Source organism: Podarcis pityusensis (genome assembly GCF_964106645.2).
Source record: "Podarcis pityusensis genome assembly, chromosome: 8".
NCBI lineage: Eukaryota > Metazoa > Chordata > Lepidosauria > Squamata > Lacertidae > Podarcis > Podarcis pityusensis.
In genome coordinates, this window is record NC_138033.1 from 28,247,766 (window position 1) to 28,268,973 (window position 21,208).

General features: G+C 43.1%; 1 protein-coding gene across 5 annotated transcripts in view; it reads left to right on the forward strand.

Moving 5' to 3' along the window:
• TFAP2E (transcription factor AP-2 epsilon) overlaps nucleotides 1-21,208 on the forward strand; it is a 70,436-nt gene that overhangs the window by 41,616 nt on the left and 7,612 nt on the right. For all 5 annotated transcript variants that reach the window (XM_081015651.1, XM_081015653.1, XM_081015650.1 and 2 more), the window contains 2 exons: nucleotides 17,867-18,095; nucleotides 19,293-19,411. In XM_081015651.1, the coding sequence (XP_080871777.1) occupies nucleotides 17,867-18,095; nucleotides 19,293-19,411 (348 nt within the window). The remainder of the gene's footprint in view (nucleotides 1-17,866; nucleotides 18,096-19,292; nucleotides 19,412-21,208) is intronic.

Consider the following 21,208-nt stretch of genomic DNA (forward strand, 5'->3'; position numbering starts at 1 on the left):
TGTGAGCTTTTCCTCTGCCCTCGCCACGCCTGCAAGGCACCAGTTATCGCAAAGTTCCACATACTTTGTTACGACTTGCCTAATTAGAGGTGTGTGTGTGTCAATGAATCTGGGTGGTTGGGGGGTTTTTTTGCTGCAGGTACAGCAGATTTTTTTAAACAGTTTTGCTTTTGGGGCGCAGACTCTCATTTGCTTTCCTTTGTGCAACGCAGGCGATTCTCATCTGTTTGGCAAAATGGGGTCTCTGGTGTTGTGGTGCTTCAGGGGGAGCAGAACATGTTTTCTTTGTGAGGGGCAAAAATCCTGACAGTTCGGTTCTCGCCTCTTGCGTGCGTCTGCGTTTCTCCAGTGAACTTGTGTGTTTGCATGACAACTTTGGGCCAAATTCATTACAGTGTCAGAATCCCTTCTCAGGTTTGTTACTGTCAGTGTTAGTGGTTGTGGGGAAGCCATTAAGCGGTCACAGAGGAGCTCCCTACAAATTGGCCAGTGCAAAGTTTGGGGGGAAAGCACACTGCAACACCCCGACATCCCTCCAAGTGTGTGTGTGTGTACATTGAACCCTAATGGAAAGATATGTTTTGGTTCTCTGTTTCTCGTTTTTGCAATCTTAAATACAGTTCTCCACATTCTGCAGCAATTTGCAAAAAAAGAAAAAAAGTGTTTTAAATCCCCATGAAAATCCGCCAGCGTTTTAGTGAGAATTTCTCCTAATAAACACACTTTTATAACCAATTCCCCTTAACATAATGCATTTTCTGAGTGTTAGCTTCACTAATACCTTCATTTTTATGCACACGTTCTTCTACTGTGTGCATTTTTGTAAGCGCTGGTTGGAGAACTGCATTGCAGAATGCGGATAAACGCATATTTCGAAAAACACCTGCGTTATGCATACTGTTTGGGAAAGTGCAAATTTGATAGATTTGGCTTCGGATGTGAACTGAATAGAATTTCTCCTCCATCCCTACTTGAAAGTCAGACTTAAAGGAATTTCTAACCTACATGATTTTACTTAGAACTCAAAAGTTAGGGTCAAGCCTTTGGAAGTTGTTCTTCTTGGATGGCGGGAATTGCAGCTGTTATGGGAGTTGTGGTGTTGCAGCCACATATTGCTTGTGGGCTTCTCATTTGGAATCTGGTTGGACACTGTGAAAATAGAATATCAGACTAGATGGGCCTTTAGTTGTTCTAATGACTAACAGCAATGCTAGGGAGCAGATACTTTTGCCAGAATTGTGGCAGAAAGTATGAGTTAACTTCCTCCTGTTAGCGCTGTCCCAATCCTGCTCATCTGCTCCCCGGCCCCCAGCACCCATTTTTCTAGAAAAATAGCAGTTTAGGATTATTAGGGGCCTAATCCAGATCCCCCTCTAGTTTCACTTCTGATTCTACTGTATTCATTTGCCATTAATGCAATGCTTTTCTTTTGCAAACTGTGTTATAATCTTCATTGCGTTTGCCCTCCAAACAACCCTACGATTTAGGTGACTGTTGTTGCCATTTTGCAGATAAGAACAGCCTGAGGACTTGGTTTAAATGCGAGCCCTGATTTAAATGTGACCCTGCAGCGTGAGTAAAAAAAGGTATCCGTGCAGAGCAACATGTGCCTGGCATCGCATCTAAACCAAGTTGCTGGCTGCTGCAATCGTGTACAAAGTTGGCACACTAGTAGAACACCTGCCTAGGGATGGGCAAATCTCTCTGTTTCAGTTTCTCATTCTTCCAATCTTAACCTTACTTCTCCACATTTCCATGTCACTTTGTGATTTATATTTTTAAGTCTTCATGTAAATTCACTGGCATTTCAGTGCAAATTTCTTTTACACGTCTGTATACAATTCCATCTAATATACACATTTTTGCAAAGCGATTTCACCTAATATAACCCATTTTTATGCACATTATCCTAGTAATGTGTATCTTTTTATGCACACTCTGTCTTAATAATGTGCATCTTTTACACGTTACTTGGGTGGAGAACAGATTGCAAAATTTGGAGGAGTGTGAATTTCAAAAGATGGCTGTGTGTTTTGGAAACTGCAAATTAGGTAGGTTTGCCTTTAAATGTGAACTGAATTGAATTTTCACCTCATAGCTTATATCTGCTCACAACACAAACCTGTGGCAGGCTAAGCCTGCTCAGGCAGCAGCCAGAAACGTGGTTTAGACAGGACACTGAAAATGCAGGACTCTGCGTGGGTAGGTTTCTTTGCACATACCCAGCATTATTAGCTATGACTGGGTTTTTTAAAAGAAATTTTAATTTGTTTTTTGATGTTTTTATCACCATGGGCTCCTTTAGAAGGAAGGGAGGAATAGGAATCCAATTAATTGATATTTAACGAATGTTAATAATTCACCTAGGGTTGCCATATTTCAAAAAGTGAAACTCTGAACACAAAAATTGTCGAACCATTGTCTTCCAACATTGAGCACAGCACATCAACTTCTTTTGAATAGCAGAACTCCAAAACTTCCCTGTTTTTGTTGTTGTTGTCATCATGGCAACCTTAGGGCCAAGGAACTCCAGCCATAAGGATATAAGTCCCATCTGTCTCTGCATCTTGTTTCCACCAAGAAAAAGCGAAAGGTATAATGGCAAAAGCCTTCTCCCACTGTTGCTGCCCAGCATCTGGCATTTGGCTTCTGAAAATGGAGGCTCCGTTTATCTATCATGCCTACTAGCCATGTAACAGACCCATCTTTTCACAGACTGGGTGAATCCCCTATTGAATTCAGCTATCCCACAAAGTATCTGCACCCTCATCGTAGCCGCAGGAGGCATGGCTGGCTCCTAGCCTCTGGCATTGCTCTGAGGAATGAGGTTCGTCCAGAAAGACACTTCATCCCAGGAAACTCCCTTCAGCTACTGGAAGCCACCTTGCATACCCTTTGACATACCTGTTTGCCTTTGGTGTCAGACTGTCTGAACTAGCCCTCCCTGCCACTGTTTATATCGCTGCTTACCATTTTTAATTTGCCAAGCGTTTGCAGTTCTCTGTGCATCTGCCTCACCTCTGGCTCCCATTCACAGGCACGGAGCTGAAGCTGCAAGACTCTTGTCTAGGGCCAGACTGTGAGTCCTACCTAGTAGCAAAGCTGAGTGCTCTTCGTGCATCTATAGGAGGGCAGGATCAGGCCAAAAGGGGCCCATCTAGTCCAGCATCCTGTTATCAGAGTGGCCAACCAAATGACTCTGGGAAGCCTGCAAGCAGGACTTGAATGCAAAGGAAATTCTCCCCTCTCAGATTCCTCAGCAACTTGTATTTAGAAACATACTGACACTGGAGATAGTAGCAGCCACCATACTAGCGTTCATTGATGGTGCTATCCTCTGTGAATTTATCTAATCCTCTTTGAGAAGCATCCAGGCTGATGACCACCATTACATTTTGTGGCAGTACATTTCTTGTACATATTTCTTGTTGTACATTTGTATCTTGCTTTTCCTTCCAAGGCTGTGTACATTGCCTTTCCCTGCTGCCACTTTATCTTCACAGCAACCCTTTGAGGTAGGCTAGGCTGAGAGTTGTGAAACCGCGCTTATTTATAGTATTTCTTGCTTGCTGTTATTTATCAGAGTTAGCAAATTTTGCTGGTGTTTTGGCTTCAATTTCAGGACTCTGAAAAATTGCTGTTAAAGCAATTTCTGGCATTTCCTAGCTTTGTGCGTGTTTGTTCATGCTTTTCATACGGGAGTTGTTCCAGCATGTTTGTTCATGCTTTTCATACGGGAGTTGTTCCAGCTCCATGATTGTTTTGGTTGCCCTTTTCTGAAACTTTCCTGGCTTAATAGGGGAGAAAAACAAACAATTTAAAATACAGGTTAAAATGCAATTTAAAATGCAGCCTCAATTTACATTTACTCCAGCATATGATCTACAAATCAGAACTGATCCGTGGTTTGAAAACAAACTTTGATGTAAACAAGGCTCTGGATTACACTCCTCCCAAACTGCTTCCTCCAGAATAATCGCACTGAAGGCATTAGGATAACTAGGGTGCAGTCCTGCAAAAAGAAAGTTATGGATTGCAGTTCAGATGGTTTTGCAACTTCTATCCAAGGTCTTTTGCCTGGAGTTAATTTCAGCCAAGAATTTCCAAAATGGCAGGTGGAAATTCGCATTTTGCATTCTGCCCGCAGAAAAGTATTGTTATGGTTGCTGCCGTTATTATTTGCCAAGCATAATCTCTGCTGTAGGGCCTCTTGGCCCCGAGAAATCAAAATATGTTTGAACAAATGGAGAGTGACACTACCATGGCTTGCGCAGAATACAGAGCCTCCCCTAAAGAACAGCGGGACTTTGTTCCCTGCTGTCGAGGTTCATGTATACCCAAAGCCGAACAAATCTAGGCCTTTCTGCAAAGAAAACAGAATGTCTCGAGCACACTATTTGTAAAATGGATTATACTGTTGAACAGCCACATAAAGAGTCCTCCTATATACCTTGCCAAGAGGCACCTGGCGCTTTTGCAAGACTGAATGACTCAGCTAGGCAAACTGGAAGCTCTCGGAGTGAAATGTAGGAAGAGCTTGGCTGCTGGATCAGACCAGAAGCCCATCTAGTCCTGCATCTTGTTCCCCCAGTGGCCAGACACAAGCAGTCCCTGCTCCCATTCCCCAGCAATTAGCATTCAGGGCCATACTGCCTCTGATACTAGGGTAAAAAATTATAGCCAGGTTTAATGCTCTGTGTGGGGCTACCCTTGGGCCTCCAGCTGGTACAAAATGCTGCAGCTAAACCACTGATGGGGTTGCTAGTATATAGCCCTGGCACTTGAAAGCTTGCACAGCCCTCCCATAGCCTACGGGGCCAGGTTCAAGGTACTTGCATTAATTTACAAGGTACTTAACAGTTTGGGTGCAGGATACCTCAAGGACCACCTGAATCATTATAATCCTGCCCAGTCTAAAGTAGGACACAGGGCCACTCTGCAACTGATAATCTGTAGGCTTTATTGATTACTTGTGCCACTAGCCTGCCTTTTGATGAATAGTGCTAGGTCTTTGTTTTGAAAGCAAAAAACCACAATTGAAACAGGCTTTGCTTGAGAGTTGTATGCTTTGTTCTGTGTTGGGTGACTCAGTGTTGAAACAAGGAAGACTGAGTGGCTGAGGGGGCTTCCAGCCTGTTTTCGGGTGGGATTCATTCTACCACATACTGGCAAATTCGGATGCTGCTGTTATAGTTGATTGGAAGGTCTTGCGTAGCAAACCCACTTTCCCTCTAGATCAGACCTTTAGCAAGAAGGGAAGTAACGGGAATCTTGTGAAGTACCATTTGTTACAATACCTGGTAACTGTAGCTTTGTGGAGTCAACTACTGTTTCCAGGATAATCTGGAGGAAGCTGCATGCTGTAAATGTGCTTTAAATGTATGGTGTGTGGGCGCGCAGCCTTGCTTTGACACAGTCATATCATCTTCCCATAGTCGGGGTGAATGCTCAGTTCACAGGTTGGCTAGAAGTGCCCTGACTGGCTCCAAAAGAGCTATGGGGCAGCCCCCCTCGAGGCTGTGTGGCACTTTCCTGTCACCTCAGGAGTGTATAGCAAAGGGGGATAATGGGAAATAGATATTCCTTTTCTTTGCGGTTGTAGGTTTTTATGAAAACACACATTTAGCCCTAATCTAAAAACGAAACAAAAAGATATTTGTAAAGGGAATAATTAAGTAAGACAGTAAATAAATGTTTAAATGATTAATAATTAAATAAATGAATAAGCAATGGCAAAAACATTTTGCTTAAATAACTACTTAATTAAGAAAAGTGTCTATAGGCATGCTTTCTACACATACTCACAAAACGGAAGGACAAAGAGAGGCAGGGGTGGTGAATAATGTGGAAAAAATTGTAAAGTAACTCTTATAACTTGTGTTTGATATTACACATTTGGGAAATGGGATTAGTGGGGGGTTGACGTTTCCTTTATACAATGTTATGGTCTGGGTGGTTTATGCTCATCTTCTGGGTATATATTTGGGTTTGTTTTCATTTGGTTCTGTTTATGAATGTAACTTTTAGAAAAATCAATGTACAGTGGTACCTTGGTTTAAGAACAGCTTAGTTTAGGAACAACTTGGATTAATAACACTGCAAACCCGGAAGTAGGAGTTTTGGTTTGTGAACTTTGCCTTGGAATAAGAACATGTTCCGCTTTCTGTTGAGTGTGTTCTGTTGAGTCCCCCGCTGCTATGGTTTAAGAACACTTCGGTTTAAAAACGGACTAATGGAAGAAAAAGCTGTATTTTCCCCTGCATTACATTTGGCACAAGGGAGGAGGGGTCTTGTGTGGCAGCTGGGCCCTTCAAAAGATCCTAGTGCATCACTTCAGCAGCTAAGGTCTATGTCAACCTTCCCCAACCTGGTGCCCTCCAGATAGTTTGGATGACAACTCCTGTCAGCCCCAGTCAGCAAAGAGTTACAAAAATATTACAACCACATTGTCAGTCAGTCAATTTAGCATTTTTGTTTCAGCCACAGAACAAAAGTAGTCATAATTGCAACAAAAGGAAATATTCACAATAGCAATTTAGTCTAACTTTATTTATCATATGTCTGAGAAGGTAGTAAATTGGGCCAAATTTTAAATTGCTGCAAAGGCAAATCCTGCAACAGCTAAAAGGGTCACCCTTTCATGAGAATCCAGCAGGAAATGGTTTTTATATATAGTATTTACCTGGATTTTTATATACGGTAGTAAAAAGCAGATAGATTAAACACTCCAGCAGAGCAAATGTGCAGGAAAAAACAGCTTCATAGCACACTGCTAGCCATCTTGAGCTCAGGTCATTGGAGAAAGACAAGAATGGAAACATAGTTCAGTAAATAAAAGGCCAGCTTGACCTCAGGGAAAATTCCAGCTTGACCCCAGAGTGATCGGTTAGCCCTAAACATTGTAGCAAAACTTGTTTGACAAGGTTCTCCCCTCTGCAAGGGAAAATTCCCCCTGATCTTTTACCCAAGTCTTCTTCATCTGATAACCTTGTGTCCAGACCAGTTGTGATTATTCCTGGTGTCAAAGAAAAGACCCAAACTCCTATACCTGTCTACTTAAAAGTAAGTCCCCCTGATTTCAGTGGGACTACCAGGCAAATGTGTATAGGATTGCAATCCTAATTTATTATTTGTTTTAACTCTCTTGTTGATTTGGGAGCTGCTCTGAGGATGTTTGTACTGGTGAGGGTGTTAAATCTATCTGTCTATAATATATACAGTATTTCCTGGGCTGGTCCTGCTAATAGGCAGAATGAGGCAGCCGCCTCAGGTGGCAGATGCTGTGGGGCAGGAAGCAGCAGTGAAATGTTGGAAGGAGCTTTGTGTGTGTCACATGGCCTGTCCTGAACTGCCCAAGCTAGCAGGATTTTTAATTTATTTTATTTGCCAATATTTATATACCACTAAATCAACAAAGTGGTTTTAGATAAAACAATACCAAGTGTGGTGGCTTTCACCAACATGGATGGAACCTCTGTAATTTGCACTTTCCGAAATATTATGTGAAGTGAAACGCAGCCATCCTTTGAAATTCACACTTCTTCAAATTTTGCAGTACAGTTCTCCAGTCAGGCAAGGCATACAAAAATGGACATACTGTACTAGGATTCGGTGCATATGCATGTATTAGTGAAAATAACACACTAGGCAAAAATCCCATTAAAATGTTGATGAATTTTCATGAAGTAAAATGAATAAATCTGAAAGTTAATGTGGAGGACTGTACTTAAGCTGGAAAAATGAGAAGCTGAGAGGAACCAGAAATGACAGATTTGCAAATCTCTATTCACCCATATTGAAATAAGATTCAACGGCTGGTCCAGTCAGCCTCTATACGTGGAATCTGAAGGTGGGGAATGGGGGTGTCTCATCTTGCCCTTCTCTTTGGGCCAGCCACGATATTTAGGAACAGAATTTTGAAAACAGTCCAGGGGGTACCAACTGCAGTTTCTCTGCATTTTGTACACTCACAATTTGCACACCTGTGGAGTCACCGCTTTTCATTACCTGCATGCGTGCTACAACTTAATTCGTTACTCAGGAGCAATTGTTATGGAGGAATTTTGTAACGTGTCATGAAGCAAGCTGCGTCACACACTTCCTCCTTCACCTGGTGACATTTATATTTTGTTTTCCCTCCTCCGTACACCTGAATGACAGAGCAGAATGTGGGGTGATTTTAAAGATTCTGGAAGAATCTAAGCAGCCCCTTCCATTTCAAAGGCTTGTGGTACCTGAGAGATCTCTTTGACACAAAGGCCTTGCTCAGGTTGCGCATTCAAGATAAGACAGAATACCTGAGAAATCCCCTCAGGGAACAAAGCTAATGACAGAGGACACCTTTGAAATATAGCTGTGGGCTCTGACCTCCTCTGCGGGTGCTGCCATAAATACCTTCTATCGTGGATCACAATTTGAACTCTGAAGCACCTTTGGATTGAAAAAAGAAGCTACTGGAGTTATTGAGAGGAGTATATGCCCCGTGGAGAACCTGTGGCACCTTCCTACAACACTTCTGCAATGGTCCTGGCTAGTCTCCCAACCAGCCCTTTCACCTCAGTTGTGTATGGAGTGGCTTTGTGCAGGGGGTGTTTTCTTTCAGGAACAGAATATTAGCGACTGAGAGGCTAACTATACATACATATGGCATAAAAGAATGTCACTCTGTGGATTTTGGTTTTAAATGAGAAACTCTTTCGGGAGAAGGAAATTTTGAGCTGAGAAGCAGTGCCAGGCTGTTTGTGTGAGAGGTAATACTTAAAACTTTCCTGTCACTCACGGCCAGAATCGGCACCTGGCAGCTCAGGGCAGCTGCCAGAGTGCCAACTTCCTGACAGGGCCACTTTTTACATATTTTGTTCCAACGTAGAGCTCTGAGTGATGCCAAGCAGCTGGATCTAACAGCATTTTTTATTTCCCACCATGCCCCTGCACAATGCCCACCTGAAGCATTGTGGGAAATTAAAAACCACAGTTAGGCCCAGCTGCCTGACATTGCCTGGAGCATTGTGGTTCTTTGCTACCATCAGATAAACTCAGCCCCCACCCAAGAGAGGAGGGGGCCTCCCTTTTTGCCAAGGACCACCTCAAACCTGGAACCACCACTGTATGCTGGTGCTGGCCCTGCCTGGACCTTAAAACTGAGCTCTCCCTCAGAGGAGCGGGTCCAGCTGGAGCCTTCGGACCAGGTCCAGAGCTAGCCCTACAGAGAGAACATTGCAACTATGGAGCCTTGAGGTTACCGATGCATGAATCATTGCGGCCAGACTGTCGCTGTCCAAGAATGTAATCGGCATACCAGCCATAGCTGGTAAAAGTATCCGGCTGGTGACACATGATGCTAGATGGGAAGGGGGGGAGAATGTATGGCTGACAGCCAGGCAAGGTTAGACCCTCCAGAGCCTATGTTAGTACCCAGTCTGACCAGCTGAGTTAGCAGTTCTTATCCCCGTTCCAAGCTCCAGCCACCCCAACTTAGTGAAAGAGACACTCACCCACTGGCCTACTCCACGTTGCCCACCATTATTATACAGGAACATAGGAATGTGCCTTAGATTGAGACAGGCTATTGGTTCACCTAGTTCAGTATTGTCTACAATTACTGGCTGTGGCTCTCTGGGTTTCAGGCAGGGGTCCCTCCAGGAGATGTCAGGGATTGAACCTGGGACCTTCTGGGTAGCAAGGCAGATGCTCTCCCACTGAGCTACAGCCACAGCCGCTCCAGAGGGAGATTTGGAGTGGAGAAGTGGTGTGAGAAAGGTGACTTACTGCAATCCATGCAGAATCTCTGTGTTCCAGATTCTCCTCTCCCAAAGCACTTTCTCATTTTGTAAAATGGCACTGAGGCTCTCTGACGTTTTGGCATGTGACATGTCACTAGTCCCCTTAGGATGTCTTTGTTAAAAGAAACAAGGGCTTATTTGCAAATTGGATGTGAACAAAGATGTCTAGCACCAAGAACAGTTGTGCTAGTGAAGGATTGATGTCATAGTGGCAAAATTCTCTCAGTTATGTACTGGTAAGGAAGGCAGACGCGGGACATGGGTGATGCTGTGGTCTAAACCACAGAGCCTAGGACTTGCCGATCAGAAGGTCAGCGGTTCCAATCCCCGTGACGGGGTGAGTTCCCGTTGCTCGGTCCCTGCTCCTGCCAACCTAGCAGTTTGAAAGCACATCAAAGTGCAAGTAGATAAATAGGTACCGCTCTGGCGGGAAGGTAAACGGCGTTTCCGTGTGCTGCTCTAGTTCGCCAGATGCAGCTTAGTCATGCTGGCCACAGTCATGCTGTCCACGGACAAACGCCAGCTCCCTCGGCCAGTAAAGTGAGATGAGCGCCGCAACCCCAGAGTCGTCCATGACTGGACCTAATGGTCAGGGGTCCCTTTACCTTTACCTTAAGGAAGGCAGACAGAAAAGAAACAATATATATTTACTTTTTAAAAGGAGTTTCTGGGGATTGCACCAACATTCCAAGAAACTGAAGTTTTCTATGACTGAAAACGAAGAGTGTAAGGCTCTTGTTTGTTTGTTTGTTTGTTTGTTTGTTTGTTTGCTTGTTTGTTTGGTTGGTTGGTTAGATGTTTGTTTGTTTTTTGAAAGACAATTCAATCCAAAACCAGTAATTTTGCAAAGAATTGGGGTTAACTGATGGGATTTTCAATACAGAAAACAGTTGAGCTAAACTGTTGTTGTTTATTGTTAATGTTAATATTTCTTGTAATCTGCTTAGAGGTTGTTGTTTTGCTTTTACAATCAAGTAGCTTAAAAATTTGCTAAATAAATAAACAAATTTGTATCCCCCAGAGCAGCTTGCAAATGGCAATGGGAAGACAGTCCCTGCCCTCAGGCTTACAATCTAAAAGTCACAATACACAAGGAAAAGTAACTGGGAGGGAGGAGGAAAAAAGAAAACCCCAGACACTATTTCTTAGTTACGCATTTTCTTGTCGTGATCAGCAGGAATGGAAATATTTCAAGGAGAGATGGAGCCAAAAAATTGCTGGTCTTTTAGCAGAGCTGATGGAAAGACCCTGCAGTCCCATCTTATTCACTCTCCTATGGCTCGATGGAACAGCCCTGTTGGTCTTCCATTGGAGAGTCAAGGCCCACAAATAGGGTAGGTCCTGACATCAGAAGAATTGAACCAATCCCACTCGCCACCATTATTTAATCATTATTTTCCATTGGTCTTAAAAATTAAGTTGGAGAAAGATTGGGAAAGAGGAAGACAGACCAAGACTGCATTCACACAGCAGTTTGTTCTGTTTCCGTGACATTTGCCTAACTGTTAATTTCTGCATTGTATTTGAGCTTTCGCGTGACGTAAAAGCCCATTCCATAAAATATAGGATTAGGGTACAATTGGATCAAGTTAAATCTACTCTGTTTCAGAAAGCTGTCTGTTCACCTCTTAAGATAGCATAAGCAACTACAGCATGTTGGTTCGTGACACCAAGGAGCAGGGTTTTTTTTTGTCTCTGTCTATATACAACTGGATGCCATTTTGAATCAAGCTGGTGGACTGAACCTTTTGAAACCGCTAAGAGAATGAGTTACAAATAGGGAAATCTTACGTCTGTCATGAGTTTACTAGGTGGCCTTAGGCAAGTTACTCCTCTATTCAGCAGCCCCTCCATTATCTATTTATATGATAATAATAGTATATTATAATAAATATTTATACATACATACATACATACATACATACTCTTCCATTCCATTTGTTACCATCTACAAAGTGGCTTAACAGTAGCACAAAATGATATAATTAAAACCATGACAAGACAAAATCGTCACTGTACAGGAATAAACAGCACTGCAGAGCCAAACAGGACACAGGGATGATCAGCTATTGTTCCCAAATGCTCTCTGACTAAGCGGAGTCTAAAACTTACTTCTGATGTTACTTAATGAAAGAGACAGCCATGTTTCCCTTGAAGTTTTAATAGTTCCATATAAAGAAGTTATCTCACAATGGTTTTGCTATTATGGTCTCTTTTGTTTTATGTTTTAAATGTATTTCAGTATATTGCATGTTGTCAATGTTGTTGTATGTTTTGTGTTCTGTGATTTTTAACGAAGGGTGGGATATTAATTAATTGCGAACCTTCAAGTTTATGCATTGCTAACAGTTGCTGTCCCAGAGGCATATGCAACCATTTAAAAAAGCTGTTTCAGTTCAGTCCAACCTTAGAATGGCAACCCTCATCTACTGAACATTAGTAAGATTTTAGTCTCTTCCCTTTCCCAGTAAAAAGTACAGGGAAGGATGACAGCTCGGTGGTAGTGTACCACTGATTTCCATGCAGATGGTCTCAGGTTCAGTCCCCAGATTAGATTTGGAAGGCACCCACAAGGCTCATCAAGTCCAGCCTTCTGCAATGCAGGAATCTTTCGCCCAATCTTTTGCACCAGCTAACTTCTTTGCATTAAGAATATTTTCCATTTCAGTGGTTTGAGACCCCATAGGCCCATTCATTTTTTTGCATCTCACTTCTATACCATTATGAAAGAGGGCCTATCCAACTTAGAATCTTCTTTCATTTGATATAGAAAAGGAGGGTGATTCCTGACCCTGGACTTTGTTTAATTTGCTTAGACAACTTAAGGCAGAAACAAAAGTAGTTCCCAATGCTCTCTGGCAACACGTGATGTGCAGGCATCCAATCACCCATTACAAAAACAACTTACATAACTCAGGAGTGCATAGACAGCAACTAGCAACTTATGAGTTTGTGACTAACCGGAATTGCCCATTTGCAGCTACCAAAGTAGTCAATTGTGAATTCATGAGCACCTAATGAATAGTGATTTATGAATTAAGAATTTAGGGAGGACCCCGCCTGCACAATGCCATTTTCCATTTCTTTTCTATTAAGATTGATTACATTAGTAGTAGTGAATGAGTCATAACAGCAACCCTGGACTCTTCTTTATAGCGATGCCTGACCTTTCCGGGTCAACTATCTGTGGATGTGATTTCTGGATTGGCTCACATACCTGTTATAACAATTTGGTGGCTCAAATCAAATTATCTTGGATTAATTCAAGTTATCATTAGCATCAGAAAACAGTTTGGGCGCTTAACCAGAGCTGATCTGAATCAGTTCAAACCCCATTGCTCCTCTGATCCATGCAATCTGGTGTGATTCATGCAGCCTTTCCAGCCGACAAGCATCCAGCCCCCAAAACCTCCCTCCCTTCCCACCCAGTTACCTTCTGCTGCGCCTTAGAAAGTAAGTGTGAGAGAGGAAAGAAGGAAGGGGACTTCATTTGTTCTCCCCTTTAGAAAGTAGACCTGGGAGATGTAATTTCCCCATGGGCTTCTAGATGTTCATAACCCTTGGGCATATTGCATTTTCCAAGTTTAATGCCTGCTACACTGCACCAATTCTTTGGGCAGAGCTAAGGGCCCCTCCCCCTCTTCTGCACCCATTGCCAGATGCAGTAGAAAAGTACGCCTCATAGTCCTTGAATCTGGAAGCGAGGCTTGTGGTCACCAGCTGCTTTTGAACGACTCTGCCAGCTCTACTCTTTGGTGAGATCTCAAGCTGAGTAAGAACTCCATACTTAGGGATCTGAACAAAGTTAGCATTTTTAAAAATTTAGTACGAAATGACACATAATTGGCCATGTTGTGCCCTCATCGAAGTGCGTGGACGTTGAGCACAATTCTGTGACAGTTTGTGGGATTACAATGCCCTGGACTGCATTAAAATAATAATAATAATGATAAACTTTTTTCATAATAACAAATCCTGCTAACATTAGCTTCACTTTACACAAGTCATCTCCTTTCCACGTACACATCTATCGCAGGTCTGTGGAAAAATTACATGAACCAAAATCTGTTCTTGGTTATGTGGCTGGAATCCATGCTACAAACACATAGCAAAGTTTTTGAAAAAGATCACGAAATCTTAAGAAACAGCCTCAAAATGCCAAGAGAGAACAAGCTGCAAAATGGGGTGGGCTCAACAACGCACAAAAAATGAACGAAGTGGGACGACATCACCAGTTACATCACTGCTCCCTGCCCCTCAGCTGACTTGCATTCATCTCTTAGCCCCGAAAGCATTTGCCCGTTTTTATGTAACATGTGCTGGCTTTTTATAGTTCTGCTAACAAGTTGGGGAGCTGCTGGTTCACAATGTACCGATTGTCATGGCCCCCTTAATGGGTTCCCGCTGCTTTGCCTTTTCCAGTTGAATTTTGAGGCTACTCTTTCCAATTTGAGCATTTGCATTTCCCTTATTAAATGTGGTGGTTGTGGTTGATCTGCCCATTAAGCCTGGCAATGTTCTGGAGCAGTTGCTACGTAGCAAACTGGAATGAATGCCAAGGCTTCGATAACCAGGAGCAGCTACCCGAGGCATAGCGTTTGGGGTGCCGTGAGGGCTGTGGCCGTGGGCGCAACTTTCAGAGGGGGTGCAAACAGGCACCCCCACAGCAGGCTCCTTCATTGAGAGAGCAGCCGTCCTTGGCCGTGGTGAAGTGCGCCCGGCTGCAGCAGCTCTGCTGCCAGGTCAGGCCTGACCCTGTTCATGTGCCGCTGGCATCTACGTTTGCAGCCAGCAAGGATGCTTTTGAAAACCTGCACTGAAATTAGGCCTGATTTCCAAACAGATCTTGGCATCAATCTTCCATTCTGGCTTTAACATTTCTTGGTAGTGCCTGAAAAGGCTTAAAAAAACAAAACACAACACAAAAGGGGAGAAAGAAATGAGCTGGTGTCATCACACATGCAACATTCAGCTGCCAAATCTTTCGATTTAATTGCAAGTCTTGTGATTTTAGGAGTTTCTCAAAAGCGAAAACCACAAGGGTCAAAGACAGAAGTGTGAGAAAGTTAAAACGGCGGTTGAATAAAAGCGATCCAGCGTGACCCTGTTTGGCCCACCTGGGAGGGGCTGGATTTTCATTTCATTCTCCCTTTCCCCATTTGTAAATTGGGAATTAAACCAACCTACCTTATAAGGTTCTTGTTAGGATGAATGTGAGATAAGATGATAAACCTAAAATGAAAAGAGCTGTGTAATTGTTGTTAGTGCTAAAAATCAAGTGTCTTGGAGGGAATCGGGGATGTAAGTGTAATAATAAGATAAAAAAAAGAGTACTGATATAAGCATGTTGGACCCCTCCACATAATGACCAAATGATTGCTTCACAAAGCATCGTGCTAACCCCCTTCACCTGCTCTTTGACTGCATAGGAAAGCGATGAAACCCACCTGCTCCTGCTGTTAGAATACTTGAGAATACTTTTGTTTGTATCATTTAATTCAACTTGGTTCTATTCTAGTATTAATTTACGTTTATTGACTGCTGAGCATTTAACAATGCCATAGCCAGGTACAAAATTAAAAGAAAATACAACAAAATGCGTAAAATACGGTTCTCATAAAACAGTATCAACAAATACTGTTAGTGAATAGACTTCTCTCTCTGGGAAAGCTGCAGAAAAATCTCAAAGTTTTTAACCGATGACGAAAAGTCATGATTGTCAGTGCCTGTTTGATTGTGATACGGACATGGTTGCTGTGTTTTGAATTGTATAGTAGCAATTCTGATTCTGCCCGTCTGCAATTGTTTAGGCATTGTGATTTTGCATACAGTGGTACCTTGGGTTAAGAACTTAATTTGTTCTGGAGGTCCGTTCTTAACCTGAAACTGTTCTTAACCTGAGGTACCACTTTAACTAATGGGGCCTCCCGCTGCCGCCCTGCCGCCGCCGCCACGTGATTTCTGTTCTCATCCTGAAGCAAAGTTCTTAACCCGAGGTACTATTTCTGGGTTAGCAGAGTCTGTAACCTGAAGCGTCTGTAACCCGAGGTACCACTGTATTAGTGTGCCATGCCACAATAAAATGTTGCAGTCCCATGTCACATCCAGACAGTGGTGACTGGTGCCCAGTGAAACTGGGAGGGAAGAAGACCAACAGGAGAGGAGGCCAAGCCAAAGTCAGGCAGGTCCGCCTGCTAAGGGGTCATAAGAAAGAAGACAGGCATATGGGTTGGCTAAGGACAGACTGAGGTTGGTGGGGCAGTGCCCCATTCATCCTAATGGATCAACCTCTACTGTGTTCAGCCATTCAGTACAAGCACGTCATTTTACCCGTTTTCCATTTCTAATGGACGTGCAGCATTATGTGGTTACTGATCATGCTTGGTCATCATCAGGCTGTTTGTGTGTCTCTGTTTGGGTTGTTGTTGTTTTTAAAATTAATAAACGAGTGCTTCAGTAAACTTTTGGAGTTTCCCTCAAGCATGCTGATATACCTCCCTCATGTTTGTGACTAGCCAAGTGTTGTCTCCAGTCCCATTGGCTGGAATGTACCACCTGAGTTGGCTATTAGAAATGACGCTATGCTAGAGGCTCTTTATCCACCCACAGTTTCTCCTCACTTTTCTCTATAAAACCTCTCTTGAGTCCCCCTTCCCCCACCATCATCTCTCTTTCAGTGGGCTTAATTAGAAGTTCAGTCAACGTTATGTCTTGTTTTGATAATCGTAAACACTTTTCCCCAACACTCCTTGATTATTTTTCAGCGTCACCACATCTGTAAGAACCAGATTTCTTGTGGCATCTTAAAGACTAACCATTTTTCTGGCAGAACCTTTTCTTTGGACTAGAGCCCACTGTGTCAGATGCATGAAGTCTCATTCTCAGTTGGCAGATAAACCTTTGCATTTCATGGTGTTTTGGTCCCATGGTTTAGAATTCTTTATGCCCATCTGCTAACCAAAAACAAGGCTTCATGATGCATCTGACCAAGTAGACTCTAGCCCACAAAAGTTTCCTTCACAATAAATTTGTTAGTCTTTTATACTTCTTGTTTTTGCTGCAGCACACTCATTTAGCTACCAGGGTTGACTCTGGGTTTTAGCATCCCACCCACCATGGCAAAATGTCCTTCCCACAATTCCCCCGGGTGGGCTTAACTGCTGCTAGCAGCAGCAAACAACAGCATTGTGATATGTGGTGAGCAGCTGTGAGTTGACCACCATTTTCCCTTCCCACAATGCCCTCAGCTTAGTGTGGCTCCAGTGCATTGTGGATAATTAAAATGGAAGGCTTGATGCTGGGTGTTAATACTGGTCCCAATGGCTGCTCTTCTGGAGCTGGTCACAGCTTATAATAGACATTCTTGAGTAGGGATGCGGAAGAAATTTGACTCAGTCAGCATTGAAAGGTGAATCTATCAGAGTCATACTTTCCAAAACAATATGAGATCCAAAAGACAGCTGTTCTTTGAAGTTTGCACTTATCTAAATTTTGTGATGCAGTTCTCGAACCAAACATTATAGTGTGTGTGTGTGTGTGTGTGTGTGTGTGTGGCAGAAAGTGAATAAAATGCATAAAATGAATACCAGGCAGAGGGAGGGCCTTCTCAGTAGTGGCGCCCTCCCTGTGGAACACCCTCCCATCAGATGTCAAGGAAATAAACAATGATCTGACTTTTAGAAGACATCTGAAGCAGCCCTGTTTAGGGAAGTTTTTAATGTCTGATGTTTTATTGTATTTTTAATATTTTGTTGGAAGCCACCCAGAGTGGGCGGGGTATAAATAATTTATTATTATTATTATTATTATTATTATTATTATTAGTGAAAATAGCATATAGAATACATTATTTGGGGAAGCTGTTTTCACAAATGTGTACATTAATAAAAAGGATTTTTCTTATTTATTTATTTTTTATAAAAATGCTTCATAAATTTGGAGAAACAATTTGAAGATTGGGAAAATGGGAAACTGGAGAAAACAGAAATTCACAGATACTTTCATCCCTACTCTTGAGATACAATTCTTGTTTTGTGGCTCCACGCCTCTTCACTCTCTCATGAGTGTGCTTTTCTTCCTTCTAGTGCCCATCCCGTCAAAAGCCAACGGCACCACCATCTCCGCCCTTTCTATGAACAAAGACACCCTGATTGGAGGGGTGACAAACCCCAATGAAGTCTTCTGCTCTGTGCCTGGCCGCCTGTCTCTTCTCAGCTCCACCTCAAAGTACAAAGTGACCGTTGGTGAGGTCCAGAGGCGGCTCTCGCCCCCTGAATGTCTGAACGCTTCTCTTCTTGGCGGAGTCCTCCGGAGGTGAGAAACCAAGAAAACTGATCCAGTTCATTACGGATCTGGAATGAGTTCACTCATTTCTGTAACTCCATTCATTTTTGTTTATTGTTGATTCCCATAGCAGACCCCACCCATATCTTGCTGCCTGTAACAGCAATGTTTCCCGACCTACCGGCATGGATTTTTTCAGATCACCTTTTTATGGGCAGTTTAAGAAAGATCTATATCCCATAAGCTTCCCAGTGAGAAAACCAGCTCTCTGATGGCATTTGAATACTTTTCGTAAGTCTCTGCCTTTTGAACTACGTGAGGAAAGCCTGGGGAGAAATATTTTAACAAAATAAGAAGGAAAACAACCTATATCGCTTGTCAGTCCCAAGTGGGGCTTGGACTCTCCACAGGATCCAGCTCCTGACTCCCGTGATCATGGCCCCCTCCTCTGGCTCAGACATTTATTGGGGCTCCACTACTGCTAGGAGTCATCTAAGCTCCAACGGCCTGATCTCTTCCCAGTTCTCAGGATCTGAACATCCCCTCCACAGCATCTCCACAAGGCTTATAACAGCGGTTAACATAATATTATTACAAGGATCAGCATCAATTTTATTTCTTTTTTAAAATTACAATGGAAATGTTGGCTTTGAAAGGCTATTATGGCTTGCTTCTTCTCACTCCCCTCAGGGCAAGTGGGTCTTCAGGCTCCCCTGGTGGCAGTTGGAGGAGGGAAGGACCACTGTGGGAGGTGGATGGTGGCAATTCAAGGAATTGTTTATTCTCGCCTCCCCTCTCACGGCAAGAGTTGCAATCCAAAACATCTGAAGGGCACCAAGCCAGGGAAGGTAGGGATAGGGTGAATGGTGGTTTCGGCATGTGAGAACAGCTGCAGAGCTTACATCCACGCTGAACATTTAAGGCATGTTTAAAGCCATGGCTTCCCCCAAAGAATCATGGGAGCTGTCATTTATTTCTCACAGAGCTACAGTTCCCAGCACCCTTAAAAACTACGGTTCCCAGAATTCTTTGGGAGAGGCCGTGTGCTTTAAATGTATGGTGTAGCCTTTTAGTGTCTTTGCATCTCGAAATAGACTTCTGAATTACCCTGTGGTTGTAGAAGAACAATGAATAATAATAATGTATGGTTTCTCCCCATATGCCCACACCGCTATTTTTCTTTCCCATCCGCTCAAGTTGTCTTATCTCTCTGCTTTCCTCTTCTAGGGCAAAATCTAAAAATGGTGGAAGGTGTTTAAGGGAAAGGTTGGAGAAGATAGGATTAAATCTACCTGCTGGGAGGCGTAAAGCAGCTAATGTCACCTTGCTAACGTCACTGGTGGAAGGTAAGGCTCCTTCCGTTCGGGAGCTCAGTGGATTTCTTGGAGGATGCACGGGGTGTTTGGTGCTCAAAATATCCTCTCCTGTTAGACATGAGAGGGCTTCATATTATTTGTCTTCGATACCCTGTCTGTGGGATTTGCGGGGTGCTGCATTTATATGCTTCTTTAAAACACATGTTGTGCCTTAGCCATTAAAACTCCCCCAAGGTGGCTTATAACAAGATTTAAAATCGAATATAAAACCAGCAGTAAATATTATTGGCTGTAGCTACCTAATAATAATAATAAATAATTTACTATTTATACCCCGCCCATCTGGCTGGGTTTCCCCAGCCACTCTGGGCAGCTTCCAGCAGAATATTAAAATACAATAGTCTTTTAAACATTAAAAGCTTCCCTAAGTTCTACTCAGAGTGGAATAATTGAAATGAATGGACCTAAGCTGGTCAATGGGTCTGTCCTGAGTAAGAATAGCATTGGAGACAACTCTAAAAATGAAAGCACAAAAGTAACAAATACAGAGGATAAAACTTCAAACAGCAGGAGAGAAACTCAGTTAAGGTCAAAGACCTGGCAAAATAAAAATTTAACACACAATTTCTGTTCTCATCCTGAAGCAAAGTTCTTAACCTGAGGTACTATTTCTGGGTTAGCGGAGTCCGTAACCTGAAGTGTCTGTAACCTGAGGTACCACTGTATAAGTAGAGATGTCTTTGGCATCATCACCCTGCACAGAAATGGGCCCTGATTAATCTGTGATTAATATGGGCAAAAGATTAACTAACAGGCACCTGAAGGGAACTAAGGAGGCAGGATGGGGTTATTCTCTGGCCTTCATGGTAAACGAGAGAGGTTGTCATCCTGGCAACCTCGATGTGAGAAGTGTGTGTGTGCGCGCACACACACACACACACATACGGTGACAGGAGTTTTTGGACTGTGCATTTGCTTTGCTCTGAAATCCATTGTGGCCCAAAAGGCAGCTGCCAAGGAGGAATAGCCCATCTCTTTTGTTGGCAGCAAATGAAACGAACAGGTCTGTGAGGCAGCGGTTGTTCCCCAGGCAGTTGGGCCTGGCTCCTTTGAATGGTTGATTACCATCAGAAGAAAAGGAGGACAGGGAAAGACACATTTTTGACTCAGCCCAGACAGCTGGGAGCTGTCACTGGCTGCTGTTCAGGGGGGTTGGAGTAAATTACAGATGATGGCATGTTTGACCAAGGAACAAGGCTAGCCCTACATATCGAAAGGGCTAGCCTTACATTTCAACCAAGCCCTGACAGCCCCAGGGTCCTGCCTGTACTACTTCTTCACATTTGTTACTCACTTTCCTCCCCACAAAAACTTACCCAAAGTGACTTACAAAGTGCAGAGTCTGTCCTTTGATTTTTTGCATGAATTTCTGGTTTTGGCGCCTCTCCTTCCAGTTTAGGTGGGCTCCACTAAGGGTGCATCATTCTTACTATGGCACACTCTAACAATAAATCCTGTTTTGGCTGTGAAAGCCAAGGATACCCCCCAGCTTTAAATGAGAGAAAACAAGTAGAATAAAAATTAAAAAATCTAACTATATCTCACTTTCTCCTTTGATAGATTAGTATTATTTAAAACAGCAATATACATCAATGTATGGGTGACCGTGGGACTCACAGGCCAGTTGCATCCTACAGAGCCTTTGGGTCTGATCCATGGTCTCCCCTCCTTGCCCCCTATCCCACCCAACATTCATGCTTAGCAGGAAAAGGTCCCATTCATGTATATAAGACATTTCTCCTAGACCTGTCTGACATGTAGAGCGGA